Source organism: Pogoniulus pusillus, chromosome 4, assembly GCF_015220805.1.
Source record: "Pogoniulus pusillus isolate bPogPus1 chromosome 4, bPogPus1.pri, whole genome shotgun sequence".
Taxonomy (NCBI): Eukaryota; Metazoa; Chordata; class Aves; order Piciformes; family Lybiidae; genus Pogoniulus; species Pogoniulus pusillus.
In genome coordinates this window covers 9,812,440-9,832,090 of record NC_087267.1, presented here as the reverse complement: position 1 = coordinate 9,832,090, position 19,651 = coordinate 9,812,440, and the positions used below count along the sequence as shown (strand labels likewise).

At 37.2% G+C, this 19,651-nt stretch overlaps 1 protein-coding gene across 4 annotated transcripts in view; it reads right to left on the bottom strand.

The window, feature by feature from the left end:
• The window catches only part of IMMP2L (inner mitochondrial membrane peptidase subunit 2), a 480,812-nt gene that overhangs the window by 128,049 nt on the left and 333,112 nt on the right, over positions 1-19,651 (bottom strand). The window contains exon 4 of one of the 4 annotated variants that reach the window (XM_064142895.1): positions 2,280-2,509. The exons of the other annotated variants lie outside the window; for them this stretch is intronic. Within the exon in view, the coding sequence (XP_063998965.1) occupies positions 2,503-2,509 (7 nt within the window). The 3' untranslated portion in view covers positions 2,280-2,502. Of the gene's footprint in view, positions 1-2,279; positions 2,510-19,651 lie in introns of those variants that run through there. 4 annotated transcript variants of the gene reach the window in all.

Genomic DNA, 19,651 nt, shown 5'->3' with positions numbered 1-19,651 from the left:
GTAGTGACATTACAAAAAAGGACTCAGACCAGCTGAACCAATTCTTGGGTTCAGACAAAATGTCCAGAGCCACAAGCCCCTACCATTATCATAGTATCATATCATAGTATCATAGTATCATCAGGGTTGGAAGAGACCTCACAGATCATCAAGTCCAACCCTTTACCACAGAGCTCAAGGCTAGACCATGGCACCAAGTGCCACGTCCAACCTTGCCTTGAACTGCCCCAGGGACGGCGACTCCACCACCTCCCCGGGCAGCCCATTCCAGTGTCCAATGACTCTGGCACTGTGCTCAGAAAACATTTGAGAGGACCTCAATGTGAAATGAGAAAATCAGTTGGAAATTTGAGTTGCTTATTTATACTTCCTTTATTGACTACTTGTATGGCTTTACTTATAAAGATTGTTTTTAACTGTCATTTTTCTCCTTGCTTTTTCCATCAGTAGCTGTTTCTAACACAATGAGAGAAAAATAATTTCTATACACTGCTCTAGTAACTTAGCTGCATAATTCCCAGTCCCATCTGTTCATGTTTATTCTTCAACACTGGAAAAAATCAGTTTTGTCAGAATCAGGGGCAATGGACCATGAACAGAAAACCAGAAATACTAATATTAGTGTATTTCCACAGGCTTCTTTCTTCAAGGGCATTGATGAGTTGGATTGAGGGGTTTCTCCCACAGAGTATATCACAACAGGACAGGAGGTAGAAGAATAATAATGTGCTTTTGGTGCCACAGACACCAAGCCAGTCACAAGTATCAGCAGCAAGCTTCTGTTTCAGATGCTGGCCCTTGCTCTCTGTTTCATTGCCCAAACTGAGATTCATTGACCACTGAGAATGGATCTGCATGATGGACAGACTTCTGGCATACCCTAGAGGATCAATGCATGTTGCTGGAGGGTAGGGCTGGGATGGGGAGACTTCTGTCATAGCTGCCATATGAAAAGAACATACCTCTACTTCCTAACAGTGCAAGGCAAGGCAAGTGAGCCAGCCTTCCCTGCCTTTCTTTCAGATGAGCTGCTCCAGCACAATTCCCCATCAGTCATAATCTGTCACTTCCCCTGAGCATTAAGACTGTAATTAATTCTAGCTATGCAAGGAAGTGGCACTGTATAATCCCCAGTGAGTCATTCACCCTGTCATAGCAGAGAATCTTTACAAGAGAAAGAGAAATAGTCTGACAGACATGTAACAACCCAAGAAACCCTGTAAACATTTGCTTCAAAGTAGGAAAAGCACATGTGGATTTCTTTAGAGGACAGCTTTAGAGGTCTATTACATTGCACCAGCCTTGAATAGAGAGGAAATAGGGAAGTATGGCACAGGGAAGCGGAACAGAGTTGCCACCAGATAATTTCCATCTCTTTGTCCTGTTTGGTGAAGGAGAGGGACAATCATACTTTATCTCCTTCTGGGAAAACTCCCAAGCACACTATGTGCTTTTTTCCTGCAGTGCACTCTTAGCTCATTCTTCAGCTTCTCACTTGCTGAGCTGCAACAAGCACCTTGCTGTGGAAAGTCAGTAGAAAGCAATAACCAGCAACAAGGCTGGCATATTTGAAATAATCTTCATATCTAAAAAGCTACTTGTTGCACCTCTGTGCAAGTACTGCAGCACTTGCTGCACTGAGAAAAAGCACAGTACTAGCAACAAGAACAGTGACTTACTAAGGAGGAATAAAGAAATGGGATTTTTACCCCAGTCTTTTGTACTGCTAGTGTAAAGGGGCCTCTCACCTTTACCAATAACAGCTTAAAAATAAAAGCTATTGGCAAAGCTAAAAAACCCAGGTTAAATTAACAACAGCCAAACCACTCATTTCTATTTCTTACTACTGTTGCATTTCTGGAATGCTTTAGTATATTTTTTTTCCCCTTGTATTTTCTTTTTTGTCTTATTTTCTCTTCCAGGCCTTTTAACCTCCTCTCATACACTTCTATCCTTTATACTTCCTTAAGAAATAATGAAAATTCCATTAAATGTTTGGAATGGGTAATTCACAGTATAACCAGCAAGGGAACATTTCCTGGTCTGTATCATTAGCATTTATTACCGCTAGTAGATCATACAAACAAAAAAACTCACACAAGCAAACAAACAAAAACCCCACTAAACCACAGAAATACCCTCACCAACCAACCCCAAAACGTAAGGAAGCAGTAAAGAAAAACAAATACTTCTGAGTGAACTTTCTGTCTCTAGATTCATTGTAAGAGACATGACATTTTATAGACTGCTTGGTAATAGGAATGGACAAATACATAATGTTCTGTTATACAGAACAATTTTATTCAGTTGATACTTAGATTATACATCAGGTACAATTACAGCTCTTGGTTTTCTGTAGATTTCCATTACATCCATTTTTCTTAATGTAATGAATCACTTCAGCCTCGTATTTCAATTTCAAGCATTTATGGCAGCTACGAAACTCAATGCTCAGTTTGTAAGCCTGGCTGCTGTGGCTTTTTAAGATGGATCACATAGTCTTCAGTCCCTATTCAGAAAACACAACATATGGAATGAAGACTATATACCACTTTATCATTGGGGGGGGGGGGGGGGGATAAAATAATGGGAAAATAATTTGCTCCATAACAACCAGGAAGGGAACTATTTACCTCCATTCCATCAAGCAACCAAATAAACTGTACTCTGGTGTATACTGCTGCTAAAGGTAGAAGTCCTAGTAGAAGCATTTCTGTGAACCCTGGTGTTATTTACAGCTATCCTTTTAAGAACAAAGTTGGAGTTTAAGAAGTTTTCCTCTCTTACCAAATAGCTAGCAAACGATGGTATTTCCTGTACAGTTTCGGAAGCCCAAAATAGCATTCTTTACAACTTGGTTGGCAGAGTTACAGAAGTTCTCATTAGTCCTTGTGACGGTTTGGGGATTACCCCACACAGACACTCTTATGAAATCACTCAGACTAGACTCAGCCAGCTGGAAATTAAGGAATGAAGCTTTTAGATTTACAGCTTAGCACAATATGCAAGCAGATATTTATAACAGATGCAGTTATATACAAAAATATACAAGTTAAAGGTAATGCAGAAACACAACACTACTCCCAGAAATCAGAGTCCCCAGGAGGGGCTCCCAACCACCTTTCTACCTTCTTTTCACCCCTCTACCTTATCCAGAGTTTGCCTTACATGCAAGGTGAGCTTGAAGAGTTAGCAAGGAGGGTTAGAAAGCAGAAGGATTGGTAACACAGAAAACAGCCTAGGGAGAAAGCACAGGCTCCGACACACACACACACACTGATTTGTCTATATCTATGTTCTTGTTTTTATACATCTCAGTAAACCTGTAAGTGAAGTAGACATCACCATTGTTTTCTTTTCACAGCCTGTAATCTAATTTCTCTCACTAAAATATTCCAATTAGACTCAAAGCAGCACAGTCCTTTTGACTTTACTTCACTGAAAACACGCAGACTAATACTTGACTAGTCTGATTATTAATAGCTCATACACCTTCAGTGAGAAAACCTCAAGAAAAGTCTGATTTTCATATTTCATCACCTCTCATATCAAGTCTACATTTTTATGCCTGTTTGACATGTGATTAATCAGAAGTTTATAGGAGATAGATTAGAGAAAAGGTTGGAAAGTTAAACTGATGAGATATCAAGAATATAAACCAGACACTCATTTATCCAATTGGATACTACTATTTATTTCCAGTATTGCCAGAACCTGCTCAGCAATGTACAAATACCAAAACAATATCTTTCTTGTAAAGAGCTCAACTCTTCTTCAGTGACTTTCCTTGCAAATCTGGGCAGTTCAGAACAGAGAATCTTCTCATTTCTAAATCAGAAAATATCTCTGGATTTTTCTTCACCTCAGAAAAGTTGCTATCATGAGATCTACCCTTACCAGAAGTTTTAGCAGCCAGCAAAACTTGAATAAGCAGAAAGGCAAAACACTCCTCAAATTATTGTCTTATATTCAGGTCATGGGCTCCAGCATATGAAAAGTAAACAAGATAGTGATTACTCTGCCTTAAGAAAAAATGTCTAAAAATATTTAGTTCAAAGTAGTACATCATTGAATACATTTTTTAAAATGCTATTACATGTTCTTTAACAACTACCACCTTACTAGAAATGTGCAATGTGCTGCAGTTATTGTTTCTATGGGAACTAAAATACTAAACTTTCTGATTTATGAATACACAGCCTCAGATATATTGTTGCTTTCCTATAATATTTTGCAATACATTTTCTCATTTCCTACCAGTCTTCTGTGGACTACCTTCTCATAACAGGTAGATTGCTCCCCTGAGTGATCTTTTGACCTTTTTTTAAGTCAATGGGAGTTTTACTGTCAGCCTCAGTAGAGGTCATCATTTCACCCAGACCTCTGCACCAAATACAGTTGCTTACTATTATGTCCCAAAGATCTGACTCTGATCTCTTTTACCATTAAAAGGAATAGGGGAGACCTTACTGCTGTCTACAACTACCTGAGGGGTGGTTGTGGCCAGGAGGAGGTTGCTCTCTTCTCTTAGGTGGCCAGCACCAGAATGAGAGGACACAGTCTCAGGCTGCGCCAGGGGAGATTTAGGCTGGAGGTGAGGAGAAAGTTCTTCACTGAGAGAGTCATTGGGCACTGGAATGAGCTGCCCGGGGAGGTGGTGGAGTCGCTGTCCCTGGAGCTGTTCAAGGCAAGATTGGACGTGGCACTTGGTGCCATGGTCTAGCCTTGAGCTCTGTGGTAAAGGGTTGGACTTGATGATCTGTGAGGTCTCTTCCAACCCTGATGATACTGTGATACTGTGTGAAAGGGGAGGAGATAAAGAAACAGGAAAAAAAACCAAAACAACAGGAATGCAAGAAAAAGTAAGAGAAAGCCACAAAGCAAGAAATGAAGATTCCAAGCAAGTTTTCTGTTCCATTTCAATTCATATGCTTTGTATGATTTCTTTGGCATTTTTCCCAACATTCAGCTTAACAAAATTAATCCAGACGTAATATAATCAGGATAGTTCTTATCTCAAGAACTAACTGGCCTGGTTTCTGCTAATGACCCCTTGTCTATTGGTTTTTTAAATTAAATCAGACATTTATTAAAGCTCTAAGTACAGATGTGATTTGATAGCTAAACATATCTAGAGTAAATAGCGTACAAGCACTATGACAAACATTTTGACGTCAAAATGTATGGGCCTGTCTGCTTTGCTTTGCTATTTACAGACTCTAACATGAAAATTCTCTACTTTAACTGAGCATTTTAAGAATTATGTACATATTAGCTATTCCAGTCCCAAATAAGCCAAGCCAACAGCTCCCTACACAGTACCTAAGAGAATTTGGTGGTTTTTTTTTAAAACAATGGTTTTTTTAACATGAATGAATACAATATTTCATCCATAAACTTCTGAGAGTGACTCTCAGAAGACTTGACCATGCACACTTAACCATCAGCAATAGCTCTATGTATTTGCCACCTGTGAAACCTATGTCAATTGCCAAACATCAGGATTTTTCACTTATTATCATCTCTATATATCACTTATTATCATCTATATATATCATCTTTCATATATCATCTAAGAGGAGAAAGGTAGTTGAAGTAACAGATAAGTGAGAATGATAAAACTCCTACTCTCTTTATCCAACATATGTAAGAAATAGCTTTTCAGTAAATACTTTCCTGAAAGTCTCAAATGCCTGCAAAACACACAGTAGAGCAGAAGACCTTAGATGAACTGTTAAAAATATAAGTGAGCATTATCCTAAAAAAAAACCCCAAACTTATTTTCCCTTTCATACAGCAATGGAATAAAAACTGGAATAGTTTACAGGAAATAATTGTTTATATTAAATTTATTCTACCATAATGTTTTCAAGGCACAAAACCTCCAGGAAGGGAAGCATAGATTAGAAATACTGAATAGTTAAAGATTAACCCTGTTGTAAAATCTGTAAGGAAAGTTAGCTTTTATTTTTAGCTTTGTGCCTCCGGACAATAAGACAAATCTTGCAACCTTCAAATCTTCCTTCCTTGTACACATAACTCACTAACATTTAAAGTGCTTGGAATGAACAGATAGATACATCCTCAATATACCTCAAATACATCCTGTGAAGAAATGCTGAGAGATTTGAAACTGTCCATCCTGAAGAAGAAAAAGTTCTGAAAAGATCTTGTTGTGACCTTTCAGTACTTACAGGAGAACCATAAGAAAGATGGGAATTGTCCTTTCAGTAGGGACTGTTGTGACAGGACAAGGAGCAATGGTTTTAAACTAAAAGAGAGTAGATTTAGACTAGATACAAACAAGACATTTCTTTATGCTGAAACAGCAGAACAAGTGGTAGATGCCCCATCTCTGACAACATCCCAACAGGCTCTGAACTACCTGTTCCAGTTAATAATGTCCCTGTTCACTGCAGGGGTGCTGGACTACATGACCTTTAAAGGTCACGTCCAACCCAAAGCATTCTGTGGTTCAAAAAGCTGACAAGACTACATTATCTAATGTATGTCACACTTACTGGCATTTTAAAATCTCAGTGTCTTCAGCTGTACACTCAATCATACAGCCAGTAGCTAGTCAAACACAGCTTTCAACACAATTCCAACTGGCTTCTGTCAGATTTCCCTCCTTTTCCTTTCCAGATAAACCCAGGTGATTTTTTTTAATCAAAATTCTTTATAACTTCCTTTTAAAATGTAAGTATTTTAACTGCTCTGCTGATATCTGTTTCCATTTGAGTTTTTTCAAAAAGAATGACCCCCTCTGAATTTGTATTTTGTCTCAGAAACCTAGCAGATAAGTGGTGCGGGTTGGCTGCAGATGTGCATCTCTGCTGATAACAATTTCTTCCATGAGTCCACTTCACCTCGTTACACTGCACCAGTCTCTGATTTCTGCAGCACATGCCTGGCTCTTTCTCAGGTGTTAGCCCACTTCATATATCAATGAATTTTGTAACAAATGACTGGAAAGTGAAGAGTATAACATAGAATCATAGAATCAACCAGGTTGGAAGAGACCCCCAAGATCATCCAGTCCAACCTAGCACCCAGCCCTAGCCAGTCAACTAGACCATGGCACTAAGTGCCTCATCCAGTCTTTTCTTGAACACCCCCAGGGATGGTGACTCCACCACCTCCCTGGGCAGCCCATTCCAATGGCAAATCACTCTCTCTCTCTGAAGAACTTCCTCCTAACATCCACATATATTTGGCATTTGCAAAATACATTTTACTTTTCATTACCCTACAGTGCTTCACATGCATTTTATTTAAGTATTTTTAAACAGTATTTTCTCAGGGCTTTTTTTCTTCATTTTGTTCCTAGTATTAGCAGCAGCAGCAATTGCTAGCCAGCAGATTAAATACTACTGGAAGATTCTCCCATTGCTACATATAATGTAAAGACTATGGCTTTATAATATATCTTTAAACTTTTTCTTTTTAATACTTACATAAATAATCTTCCCCCTCAAAAAAAAAAAAAACCAACCAAAATCCCCTTTATTGTTGTGAAGATAATTATTAGTAACATCTTACAGAGGGGTCATCACCCTTACAATGGTTAGATTCCACAGTGATTAAACTTTCTGTACTACAAAATGAAATAGGTCTGTATTTCAAATAGCTGTATGAAAGGGGAAAAAAATTCCCTGTAAGACTATAAATGCTGATATCTTTTACCAACTATCTTCTCCAACCCGCAGTCGATGACCCTAAACCCAAGATTTTCTATACACTCTATGTTAAAATAAAATTTATGCATTTTACATTTCTTCTTAAGATGTTAAAAGCAGCAATCAAGATTGGAATCCCATTGTTAGATACTGCACATAAACCCATTAACTCGGATTCCACTCAGCGAAGTTTAAAGGTCACAAACCTATTCTAAACTCATTACTATCAAAGGAGATACATTCAAATGAATTATTATTCACAGCATCTATCCTAGGGACCTATTTTGTGCAATATAATTTTAAATATCAAAAGTAGGAGGAAGACCTGTGATTTTTAGAAGCAACTCTCAATAGAAAGGGTAATTGGAATAGGAGATTTTAACTGCTCAATCAATGGCTATGATAGGAACAAGGCATCTCATGTACATTCTACCAAATTCTCAGAAGACGTTTTTTGTTGCATAGAAGAAATTAGGAAGGGGGCATGACACTGTTCATTGAACTCTGCCTGTAAGGAGCAGCTCATGGTAAAATAGAAAGTGAACACAAGCCAAAACCCTGGGTTTTTTTCTTGTCATAGGGCAGACAAGATCAGTTCCTTCTTTGCTGGAACGTACAGGAAAAAATAATTCATGACCAAACATTTAATTAAGGCAGTTTTAATGATGGGGTAGAATGGTAAATCAGTATATAGACAGAACATGATCTACGACATACAGGCTCTGGATGTATGCAAGAAGGTAAATTAGAAGTTCCCTTAGACGAATTAAAACAGTCCATGAGACAACAGCAATTATTTGCATGAACCCATGCAGAGTGTAAGTTATCTCAGATGTCCCAGAAAAGTAAGCACAATACCTGTGTTTATATCAGATAAAAAAGATAATCCAGCAATTACTGAGCAGTTGGTCTTCTGCAGCTAAAAGCATGACAGAGGAAACTATGATAGAATCATTTTGAAAACATCTCTGCAATGATGAAACAATAAACATACAGCCAGGATATTAGAGAGCAAATTGTGCTATATTTGTGTTAAATTGATTCATTTCTTTCTTTTGTACAAACCATCTGACCTATCACTAACAGGAAAAGCAACAGAAATGCCATGTCTTTATTTTACTGATGCTTTTGATAAATTCCCCAAAACAGTCTTATAACACTGACCTAGGAAGTACAGTCAACATGAGTGCCTAATTGACAATCCATGAACCAGATGCATTCTCCCAAAGCAACACATTCATCAGCACTTTCTGACTTTGGGGTTTGCCATGGGTTTTTTGTGGACATGGGAATAAATCTGCAACTTGTGTAGAAGGAATGAAGCAATGCCACCTGCAAAGCACCAAGAAGGATAAGGTAGGTCAGAGGTTACTATAGCACACTATATCATGTCACACCTTTTTCTAAAGGAAAATACAGTTGCACTAGGATCACTAGCCATACAAAACACCAAAGAGTACAGTTAATACTCTTTAGGGATGATTCTGTAGAAATTAGTCTCCACTGCAGAAGCTTAGTGCCAACTGGATAATCACCAAGTTGTAAGCAAACACAGAGATACCATACTGCTGAATAAAGCTCCTTAATGCATTCCACAGTATCAGGATTATCTGTTTGTCTGGTATCTTTAATACTTCAGCTATAAAAAGCACTCTTTAGAACCACAGTCATCCCACGGGAAAGGTGGATGAGTGAAAAACTCTAAGGGCAAGATAAGTTCTTCTTAGCATTTTTTCTATGGAAACAGGAGATGGCATAGAGTACTCCAAAGGAGATGGCATAGAGTACTCTAAAGGCTGAGGAAATAAAATTGTGATGGGTTGTAAACACTTTGAAGAGAAGTATTAGATTTTTTTGTTATTCTGTTACACTTTAATGATGGTCTAAGAAGCCAACTGAAGCTGTGCAAAACACTGTAAGAAAGATTAATGGAATAACATTTCTGCAACCATTTTGCAGTAAAAAACCCTAGTTATTATAGCTGATTACAAACAAAATACTGGTTAATGTTGATGGAAGAACTTTATTTGAAGATGTAATAAAGAGATGTATTAAGACATATGCTGCATACAAAATCTGGGGTGAAGCAGACAATTTATTCATTCTTCTATCAGTTACTGAGGTCTCAGTGGAACTTCTGTACCAAACTTAAGAAAAACAGAAACTTACTGGAGACGTGGCACTTGGTGCCATGGTCTAGCCTTGAGCACTGTGGTAAAGGGTTGGACTTGATGATCTGTGAGGTCTCTTCCAACCCTGATAATATTGTGATACTGTGTGATAGAATGCAGGAAAGAGCAAACAAAGGATACTGGGTTTCAAAAACAGAAGTAGATCTCAGTGCAGGTAAAGCAATGCTTCCAGGATATGAATAAAGACTTGTGCTCTAGGCACTTGAGGTCAGGCTCTGATCTAACTGTTATCACACAGTGAAGTTAGAATTGGGAAAAGTATTGGTAATCTGAAAAAAAAAGATCAGTTCAATGTCTATTAATAGTCAGATTGAATGTAACTCATTGTAAGGAATAGATGGGGAAAACCCAGAAATTTTGTTACTGTACAAAAATGTAGTGTGTCTTCTCTAGAATATTGCATGCAGCCTTCATAGAAATGCCTGATGTGTCTGATAGAGACTGAAAATGGTACAGTGAAACAACATATGTTAAGCAAAGTTGGATTATTCAGCCTGGGAAAGCGATAATTAAGCAGAAGAGAGTTATGGAGAGCTAAAATAATTGTGCACAACCCAGACAAAGTGAGTAGGGAACTTCAGAACTTCTTGCAGAGGGTGTCGTGGAAGCTATATTTTAAAGAGTTCGAAAAATGATCCATTTCATAGATGAAAAGTCTAGTGAATAGTTTTTTTGAAGCCATCATCAGCTTCAAGACATCTATCAAAGCAAGGATATTCTGAAGAACAGTCTTTTGCTATTTCAGCCTGGAAAAACAAGATTAATTGTAAGAAGCACTTTGCAATGACTGCAATGCTGTATGAAGTTCTTTACAATCCACAATGGTTTTGGTTTTTTTTCAGTAACATTAGAAGGGAAAAATGGATTACATTTCACTAACATAATTCACTATTATGAATAATTATTCATTACATAGCAAAGTACTGGAATAGTCTTTCTGGGAAGGTTGTAGGATGGCTCTCAGTAAAGTTTAGAAGAGTAAGACAAACTTTTGTTAGAATGTAGCTGATCTTTCTTCTTTATCAGAAAACTGATTAGACCATTCTTTCAGATTCATTTCTATTTCTTGACTACAATTTTCACCAGAGTAAATGAAAAAATTAAGGATCTATTTCAACAAAAAGTGACTCTCAACTAAAAAAAAAACCAAACTTCAAACTAAATTTAGTAAATAAAGCTTTGACAAAATATATATGGTGCTTTACTTTTTCAGTGCATGTGATGAACAGAAGCACAGATTTTTTTAGCATTTAAAAGTCTATCAGATAGGAAGATGAAGGAAGCCTAAGTGATGGAAAATTAATTATGAGCACAGAACTGAGCCTCAGTGGATGGGACTTTTCAGAGTGTCACCTCTCAAATACAGTGAGAATGAGTCCATATATAACCTCCTGTTATCTTGTACAAAGTCAGTTTTGTGGACAAATAAAGCATACTTCAGAATCCAAGACCACCCAAGGGAGTGCTTTACATATGAAAAGAACTCTGAACACCAACAAATTAAATGAGAAGATATTTTTCATCATTAAAAAAAAAATCTTAATTTTAAGAGAGGAAACAAATATCCATTTTGTTTATAAAGATGCTAAGTTCAAAGTCATCCTTTTTTTTTAGAGTCAAGCTTCAAAACAGGAAGCAGCATGATGTCCCCCCAGAGGAATCATTGATAGGGTTTTTTTTTTCCAGAGTAGAAAGAGATTCGCTTCCAAACATTTTCTCCTGTCACCCAAATATCATCAAAAGTTTTGTCCATTACCTGAATCCTTCATTATTTTCTTATTAATCTCACTTTTTCTTCTCTGTCTGGAGTAGTTTGAGGAATAAAGATTTGACTTTCCCTGGTGACTGCTGCTGTAGCAAACTAGTGAAGTGCAATGCTGGGGTATGCTAAATCGTTACTTTTATCCTGTTTTGTCCTTAAATAATGTTTTTCAAAAAGGATGCAGTGCAAAGGAAAAATATGCATGAAATTAACTTTTACAAAGAGTATTTCTCTTTATCATCACCACTAAGTTGGTCTTAGGATTTTCAAATCACTAACTTAAAAGTAGAAATTGATGAGATTTAAAACACATACATAAAAGATAACCGAGTAGATTAATTTGTACACCTATGAGAACTAGGTCAGCCTTAATAACCTTCAAATTGCAGCTGACACAACGAATCTTAAACTAGCCAATCATGAGAGATGCATTTTGCCATTGGAATGGGCTGCCCAGGGAGGTGGTGGTGTCGCCGTCCCTGGAGATGTTCAAGAAAAGACTGGCTGAGGCACCTAGTGCCATGGTCTAGTTGACTGGCTAGGGCTGGGTGCTAGGTTGGCCTGGATGATCTTGGAGGTCTCTTCCAACCTGGTTGATTCTATGAGTCTATGATGCCAAACTATTTTTTAATAAGAAAATTCATTACAACACACTGATGTTCATGTGATTTTCCCCTGTACAAATGTTTTACCATTTCTAGCAAAGTCTCACAGCTAAATATCAGAGGATGTCTAACAGCAATATTTGTAAATAGTAAAATAATCTATAAAGACCTAAGTTAGGTATTTTTTTCAGCACAGGTTTTAACCAAAATGTAATTGGAAGAAGACTTCTAGGAAACTAAGAGTAAAAGAGAAATATCTTCTGAAAGCATTGTTGGGTAAAATTTGCCACAGAAAATACTAATTAAAAAAAAAAAAGTTGTTAATAATTTTCTACATCAAATAAATTTTAATTATCTTTGGTTGGGTTTGGTTTGGTAGTTTGTTTTTTTTCTTCATCCTGTGAAGATATATTTATTTTCTGGAAAAGTATATCTACATATATCTATACAAGGCTGAAAAAAAAACCACAACACTTAAAATATAGCACTAAATATTGATGGTGTTCTGGGAGGAGAACTGGCCTGATAAACCTTGGCTTACACAGTTCTTCTGTAAAATATGTTAGAAAGATGATGACTAATCTCTGTGCTGACACTTTGTATAATACAATAAATATTCCACAAATATAATAGCAGATAAAAAGTTAACATTTCCCTGACCAGTAGTTACTTAAACTCAGATATGTGCCCAGTCCTTGCACTTGGCAATTTTTGTAGAGATTTCATATTTCTGTTTCTCCTGATTGGCAACCTGCTGTAGCTGACACTTGGGCAAGGAAGCTGCATTAGATAATCTCCAGTGGTCCCTTCCTATCATTCCTCATTACAATTCTGATAATCTGAGTCTATAAATTTATAGGTTTTCAAATTGAAAAAGAATCCCAATCTCTTCTTCCCTTTAAGAGCAGACAGAAGACATGTGGCTGTTCTAACCATATTTCCTCTCCTCCTCTCCCAGGAATTTTAAGAAAAGGAAATTATATTAAACAAAATAAAAACAAGCAAACAAAGAAGCAAACAAAATCCACTGTTCAAAACAGATTAAAGCCTCATTAAGTAGCAACTGGGTCTGATGTTTTCAGTCAGTATGATTTATGAATTTTGTTTGCTGGTGTACAGCACAAAGCAAACAAAAGAAATGCTCTGGAACTATTCCCTGGGGAAAGAAATATATGCAAAATGAGTTGAATTTTATGACAGGCTGCATTTTACAACTAAACCATGCAAAAACATTACTTAATTTTCATTATGTTTTAATTGAAACAGTATGATGCAATTGCTCACAGTTATTGAAGTATGCTCTGTCCCACATTATCTTCACTAGTTTTTGATGTTTCACCAAGTGATAAATTTGAAAGCAAAGAATTTTCAGAAAGGTTGTTAACAAAACAAGTGGTTTCATAAATAAGTCTAGGTTTTACACACTGAAATATGCATCAGATCTATCTGGTGCCTACTACTGCAGCACTGCTTGTGCATTGGTAAAAGCAGTGATAGTTCTTAAAATATTTTTATATGCTTTTTATACAGAAAGTGATTTTATATCATCCATAAATAAGTTTTAAAATCAAAATATTGTCATCAGGTTCCCTCCTAGATGTTATGTTCAAATAAACACAATGTCACATGAGTGCTCTCTTTCCTTTTAAAACTGAAGATACCACCTACTGTACAAACAATATTTTTTATTTTAATAGAAATAATGAACATATGTGCATATGCAATACCTTAAAACTGTATACTTTCACTTGAATACCACAGGGGCCATCTGTAGATGAAGTAAGTGGTGTTCTCTGACCAAAGAAATCATAGAATCAACCAGGTTGGAAGAGACCTCCAAGATCATCCAGTCCAACCTAGCAACCAGCCCTAGCCAGTCAACTAGACCATGGCACTAAGTGCCTCAGCCAGTCTTTTCTTGAACACCTCCAGGGATGGTGCCTCCACCACCTCCCTGGGCAGCCCATTCCAATGCCAATCACTCTCTCTGTGAAGAACTTCCTTCTAACATCCAGCCCACACCTACCCCAGCACAACTTGAGACTGTGTCCCCTTGTTCTGTTGCTGGTTGCCTGGGAGAAAAGTCTTGCAAAAGGGATATTTGCTATTTAGAACTCAATGTATCTGCCCATTAATATACAAAAAAACCTGCTTTTAATATCCCTGAGGCTACCTTTAATTCTGATTGTTCTGACAACCCTTGTTTCTTACAAGCCAACACGTAAATACAAAAAGTATGGTACTGGGATCACCTCATGTAAAATGTATCTAGTAATTCGGAAGAAGTCTAAGAAATTGGTGACCTGATTCATGTATGTATGCTGGTGACATGATTCACCACATTGTATACTTTGCAACTAGGCTAAAACTAAATGATTTCTGAGAGATAATTGTCTATCCACTTTCTTAAAAATCTTTAAGTATTTCTGTTATTGGAAGGTTAAACTTTGTTCTATTAACAGCTACTTTGAAATACTACATAAGGTTGGAACTAGGTTAACAGGTAGCTGAAAAAGTAATGATAATGAGACTAATTAGACAGCTGCTAGACATAAAAAAGAAACAGTTTGAATGATGTAGTTCATAGTGAGAAAATTTTTGTTGTTGTTGTTGTTAAGAAATACCACAAGAGTAAACAGGTCTGCACATTTGACAGCTTCTCTGTGAAGACTGTATCTTAAATTAATAAAAATAGTTTATATTTTGCATACACAAACATCATGACTATATGTCTAATTAGGTGTGAAACCATGCTTTTAAACTATAACAGGTGATATCTAGCAGCAAGAGAATAGTTGCATACTTAAGTAACAGCCCAGAGAGAACAGAATGAGCCAGAGGCACTGGCATCCATTTAAATATGCTATGCCGTTTTCAACATAATTAGTTATCTAATTGCAAACCCAAACTTAGTCAATGCATTTGCACATGCAATTAATTACAGTTTGTTTAAAAGCACTTCATTTGTAGTGTTTTATTCTTCATTTCCTGCAAATCACATTACCAAAGGATAGATTAGATTTTCAAAAACAGAGACAAATACATAAAATGAAGAAAGGCATCAAAGAAAAGAAAGCACCATAGGGTAATATATCATTGGTCCATCTAGAATTTCAGAAATACACCTTTTTAAGATGCAATATATCTAAACAGTAACATGTTAAAAAGACTCTTTTAAGTTTTCTCTATATACAGAGCATCAATTATAAAGGTCAGATTCATACTGTAACCTTCATGGAGGGAAGTAATCATGATCAAATAAAAGCCTTTATTTATTGGTATTTAGTATTTGTGTCACACTAGCATCTAGAATTTCTACCAACAGATCTGAAATTATTATGACTGCCTTTCTGTTATGTTTCAAAAGATTTACAATGAAAGAATAAAAACTGCAGTGGCTACAGATCAGTAAACAGTTTTACAAATAAAACCAAACAGATCAGCAGAAAGCACAATGCAAAAGCATCTTCTCTAAAGAAATACAAAGATACTAAGGAAGGAATTTACAGAGATTCACCTTTCTCTCTCTCTTTTTTTTCTCCTTGTGAAACACCAAATAAACCAGGCAATGTTGATGGTGTTTACCCAAGTCACTAAATTAGTGAGCAGAGGATGCATATCCTCTGGCTGAGAAGAATCATAGAATGGTTTAGGTTGAAAGGGACTTTAAAGATCATTTTGTTCCAACTTTCCTGCCATTGATAGGGGCACCTTCCACTAGAACAGCTTGCTCCAACCTCTATCCAACCTGGCCTTGAATACTTCCAGGGAGAGGACATCCATAATTTCTCTGGGCAACCTGTTCCAGTGTCTCACCATCCTCAGAATAAATAATCCCTTCCTTATACCTATATTTCTTCCATTTACCAGAATTGACATTTTTCAAACCTATACTACATGTCCTGATCAATCTATGAAAGCTCTCATCCATGTACCTATTCAGTGTCATTCAGAAATTCTAGTGCTCATCATAATACCTGATTTTCTATCAGCCAATGTTCTCAGAATTTCTCTTTTGCTTTAATGCACAATAAACTGTATTTACATCTACATACATTTGGCATTATTGAACTTTTGGTGACAGGTTGTCTTCTTCCTTAGAATCATAGAATCAACCAGGTTGGAAGAGACCTCCAAGATCATCCAGTCCAACCTAGCACCCAGCCCTAGCCAGTCAACTAGACCATGGCACTAAGTGCCTCATCCAGGCTTTTCTTGAACACCTACCTCCAGGGACGGTGCCTCCACCACCTCCCTGGGCAGCCCATTCCAATGCCAATCACTCTCTGGGAAGAACTTCCTCCTAACATACAGCCTATACTTCCCCTGGCACAACTTGAGACTGTGTCCCTTTGTTCTATTGGTGGTTGCCTGAGAGAAGAGACCAGCCCCAACCTGGCCACAACCTTCCTTCAGGTAGTTGTAGACAGCAACGAGGTCACCCCTGAGCCTCCTCTTCTCTAGGCTAAACAACTCCAGCTCCCTCAGCCTCTCCTCATAGGGTTTCTCACAGTCTTATCATGTGGATTACAGCACAGTCAGACAGTTTCCTGATAATGCAGTTCTCTGAATTTTCTGTGCCTGAATCAGTCAATTTTAAACTTAACCCAGAGCCTTGATCTGCTGTATCATAGTATCACAGTATCATAGTATCATCAGGGTTGGAAGAGACCTCACAGATCATCGAGTCCAACCCTTTACCACAGAGCTCAAGGCTAGACCATGGCACCAAGTGCCACGTCCAACCTTGCCTTAAAGTGCCCCAGGGACGGCGACTCCACCACCTCCCCGGGCAGCCCATTCCAGTGTCCAATGACTCTCTCAGTGAAGAACTTTCTCCTCACCTCCAGCCTAAACCTCCCCTGGCACAGCCTAAGGCTGTGTCCACTTGTTCTGGCGCTGGCCACCTGAGAGAAGAGAGCAACCTCCTCCTGGCCACAACCACCCCTCAGGTAGTTGTAGACAACAATAAGGTCACCCCTGAGCCTCCTCTTCTCCAGGCTAAACAATCCCAGCTCCCTCAGCCTCTCCTCATAGGGCTGTGCTCAAGGCCTCTCATCATACTAATGGCATTCTGATATTATGCTGATGTGAGTATGCTTTGGTGACTCATGTAGTCAAGACTTCACTGTTAAAATAACATTAAAAGTAACTGATGATTATTTGGTCAGAAATCGAGATGCATTTTACTTTAAACACCTAAAGAAGAATATAATCAGAATTTAGCTGAGATGGAGTGGAGATATATCTGTGTGAAACTAGAACTTCATTTGGCTTCACAAACAATTTCTTCTGTGAAGATCCAATTTGAACCAACCCGTTTCATTTTGGACCTTGAGCTCATGCAGTATTGCATCTTCCACTGGGGACTACAGACTCCATTCTGCAATAAGATCTTTATGCTTTCCTTAATTATGATGTCTGCAAAGCTGACAGAGAATAAACATGACTAATGATCCTGATTAAGTCTCAACTGCTTGACCTATCCACCAATCCCTCTGCAAAGAATTTAGTAGAGTGATCACAACTGATGGTGTTTACATGTCTGACATTAGAAATAACTATTGTAGCAAATCACATTTCTGTCTGTGCAATACTTTAAAACTGAGGTAAAAACGTGAAAACAAAATAACTGTCTTGAATTTAATCTGAACCTAATGCACAATTTGTGGCAAATTTGTCATGTTCAGAATAAGTAAAACATTTCATGCTCTCTGCAGATCTACAGAGATGGAAATCTTTTTGTCAGATGTGTCCTATTTGTGACAATGTCTTTGTTGCATAACCTTAGCAAAAGAAGCCTAACAAGAAGGAAAATAAAACATTTTCAGTTGTTCAGCTCAATTTGTCTTCAAATTTGCATTTATTGCCAGATGCTGTGACTGTCAGAGAGTTTCAGGTACTGAAGAACACCAGTTTAGCAATCTTTCCTTGCTTTAAGAGACATGGAGTTTATTCCTCCAATCTGGCTCTATTTAATCGAAGTAGAATTTGTCTCCAGTGAGCAATGGATGTTTTGAATTTCTTTTAATGAAAGTCAGTATTTAGGCATATATTATACACTTAATTGTATTTAAACTAAAATCTTCAGTTGCCTGCAAAGTGACAACATAGAATCTAGATTTGAATAGCTGAATCATGATTCATTACAATCTATTATTCAATTCTGTTCCAAGCAGACCTATCCTATATCTCTTGATACTTGTCAAATTCAGCAGCTTTTTCCTCATTCCTGTATGCATCACATATACATATTTATAAAATTACATTTATGAGAGTAGATCTATGCATTTATATAGTCTATAAATTGAAAATCCATGTACATTATATAAAATATTTACATGCCTTACAAGCCTAACAAAATCAGTGCTTTATGATTTTCTGTCCTTATTGTAGGTTGTCACAGCCAGTGCCTATGCAAACTTCTTCTGCAGACTAAAGCAGCTGTCCAAGTAAGAATTTGTTAAATAGTATGTAGAAGACAATTACACTAGAAGCTGATCACACACCTTAAAGTTAGGGATACTCTTCTCTTAAAGACCATTCTTTGCATATCAAGCAGCAAGGATACTTGGAAGACAACGATGATTCAAATACAAATAGTTTTGACTAGTTGCTATTAACAGTCCAAAGAATGTACATCCTTAAGATAATTTCACATAAATATAAGGAAATTCAAAGAACAAATTCTATACAATAAATGACTCAAAAGATTAAAGTCCCAAAAGGTTTCTGGATGTTTGCCAAAACTTCAGCATGATATTTTTAATTGCTTCTCATGAATCATCTAATTTGTTAGCCCACACATAAGTGACTGGTGCTATTTTAGGTAGTCTACTGAGACATCCTCATGACAAGGGCAGCTATAACACAATGTTCAAGAGGATTGTGCCTTCCTAAAACTGCAGCTTGTAAGACCAGACAGGATAACTAGAACATCTAAAATGCTATTAGACAGGTATATTTAAGCAACTGAATCCCACCTATAAAGCCTGCAAAAATTACTTTAGTTTCCTCTTGAAATTAAAGATAGTACAGAAAAACTTTTAAAATTCATCACACAACTTCTGTCATCTATTACAAAAGACTATGGAGACAAAAAAATCAAATATTAATTATATTCTTTTCTTTCAGCAGGATCATATAATGTGGAAAGTGTCCATAGCAAGAAACACTTTTTGACACACAAGGAAATAGCCACTAATAGAAGAAAGAAAACACATCCTTCAGCAATATATGCTAATCTCTTGCCCTTCTCCTGGCAACAGGTCAGTATCTGATGGTTAAGTGTAGCACAACAGAACTGAGCAGCCAGCAGATGAAATGTTCACAAACTTGTTTGACTCTAGTAAAAGATAATTGTGGGCCAAAGAGTAGATGTCCAACATACACAAAATTATCTTCATGAGCCTG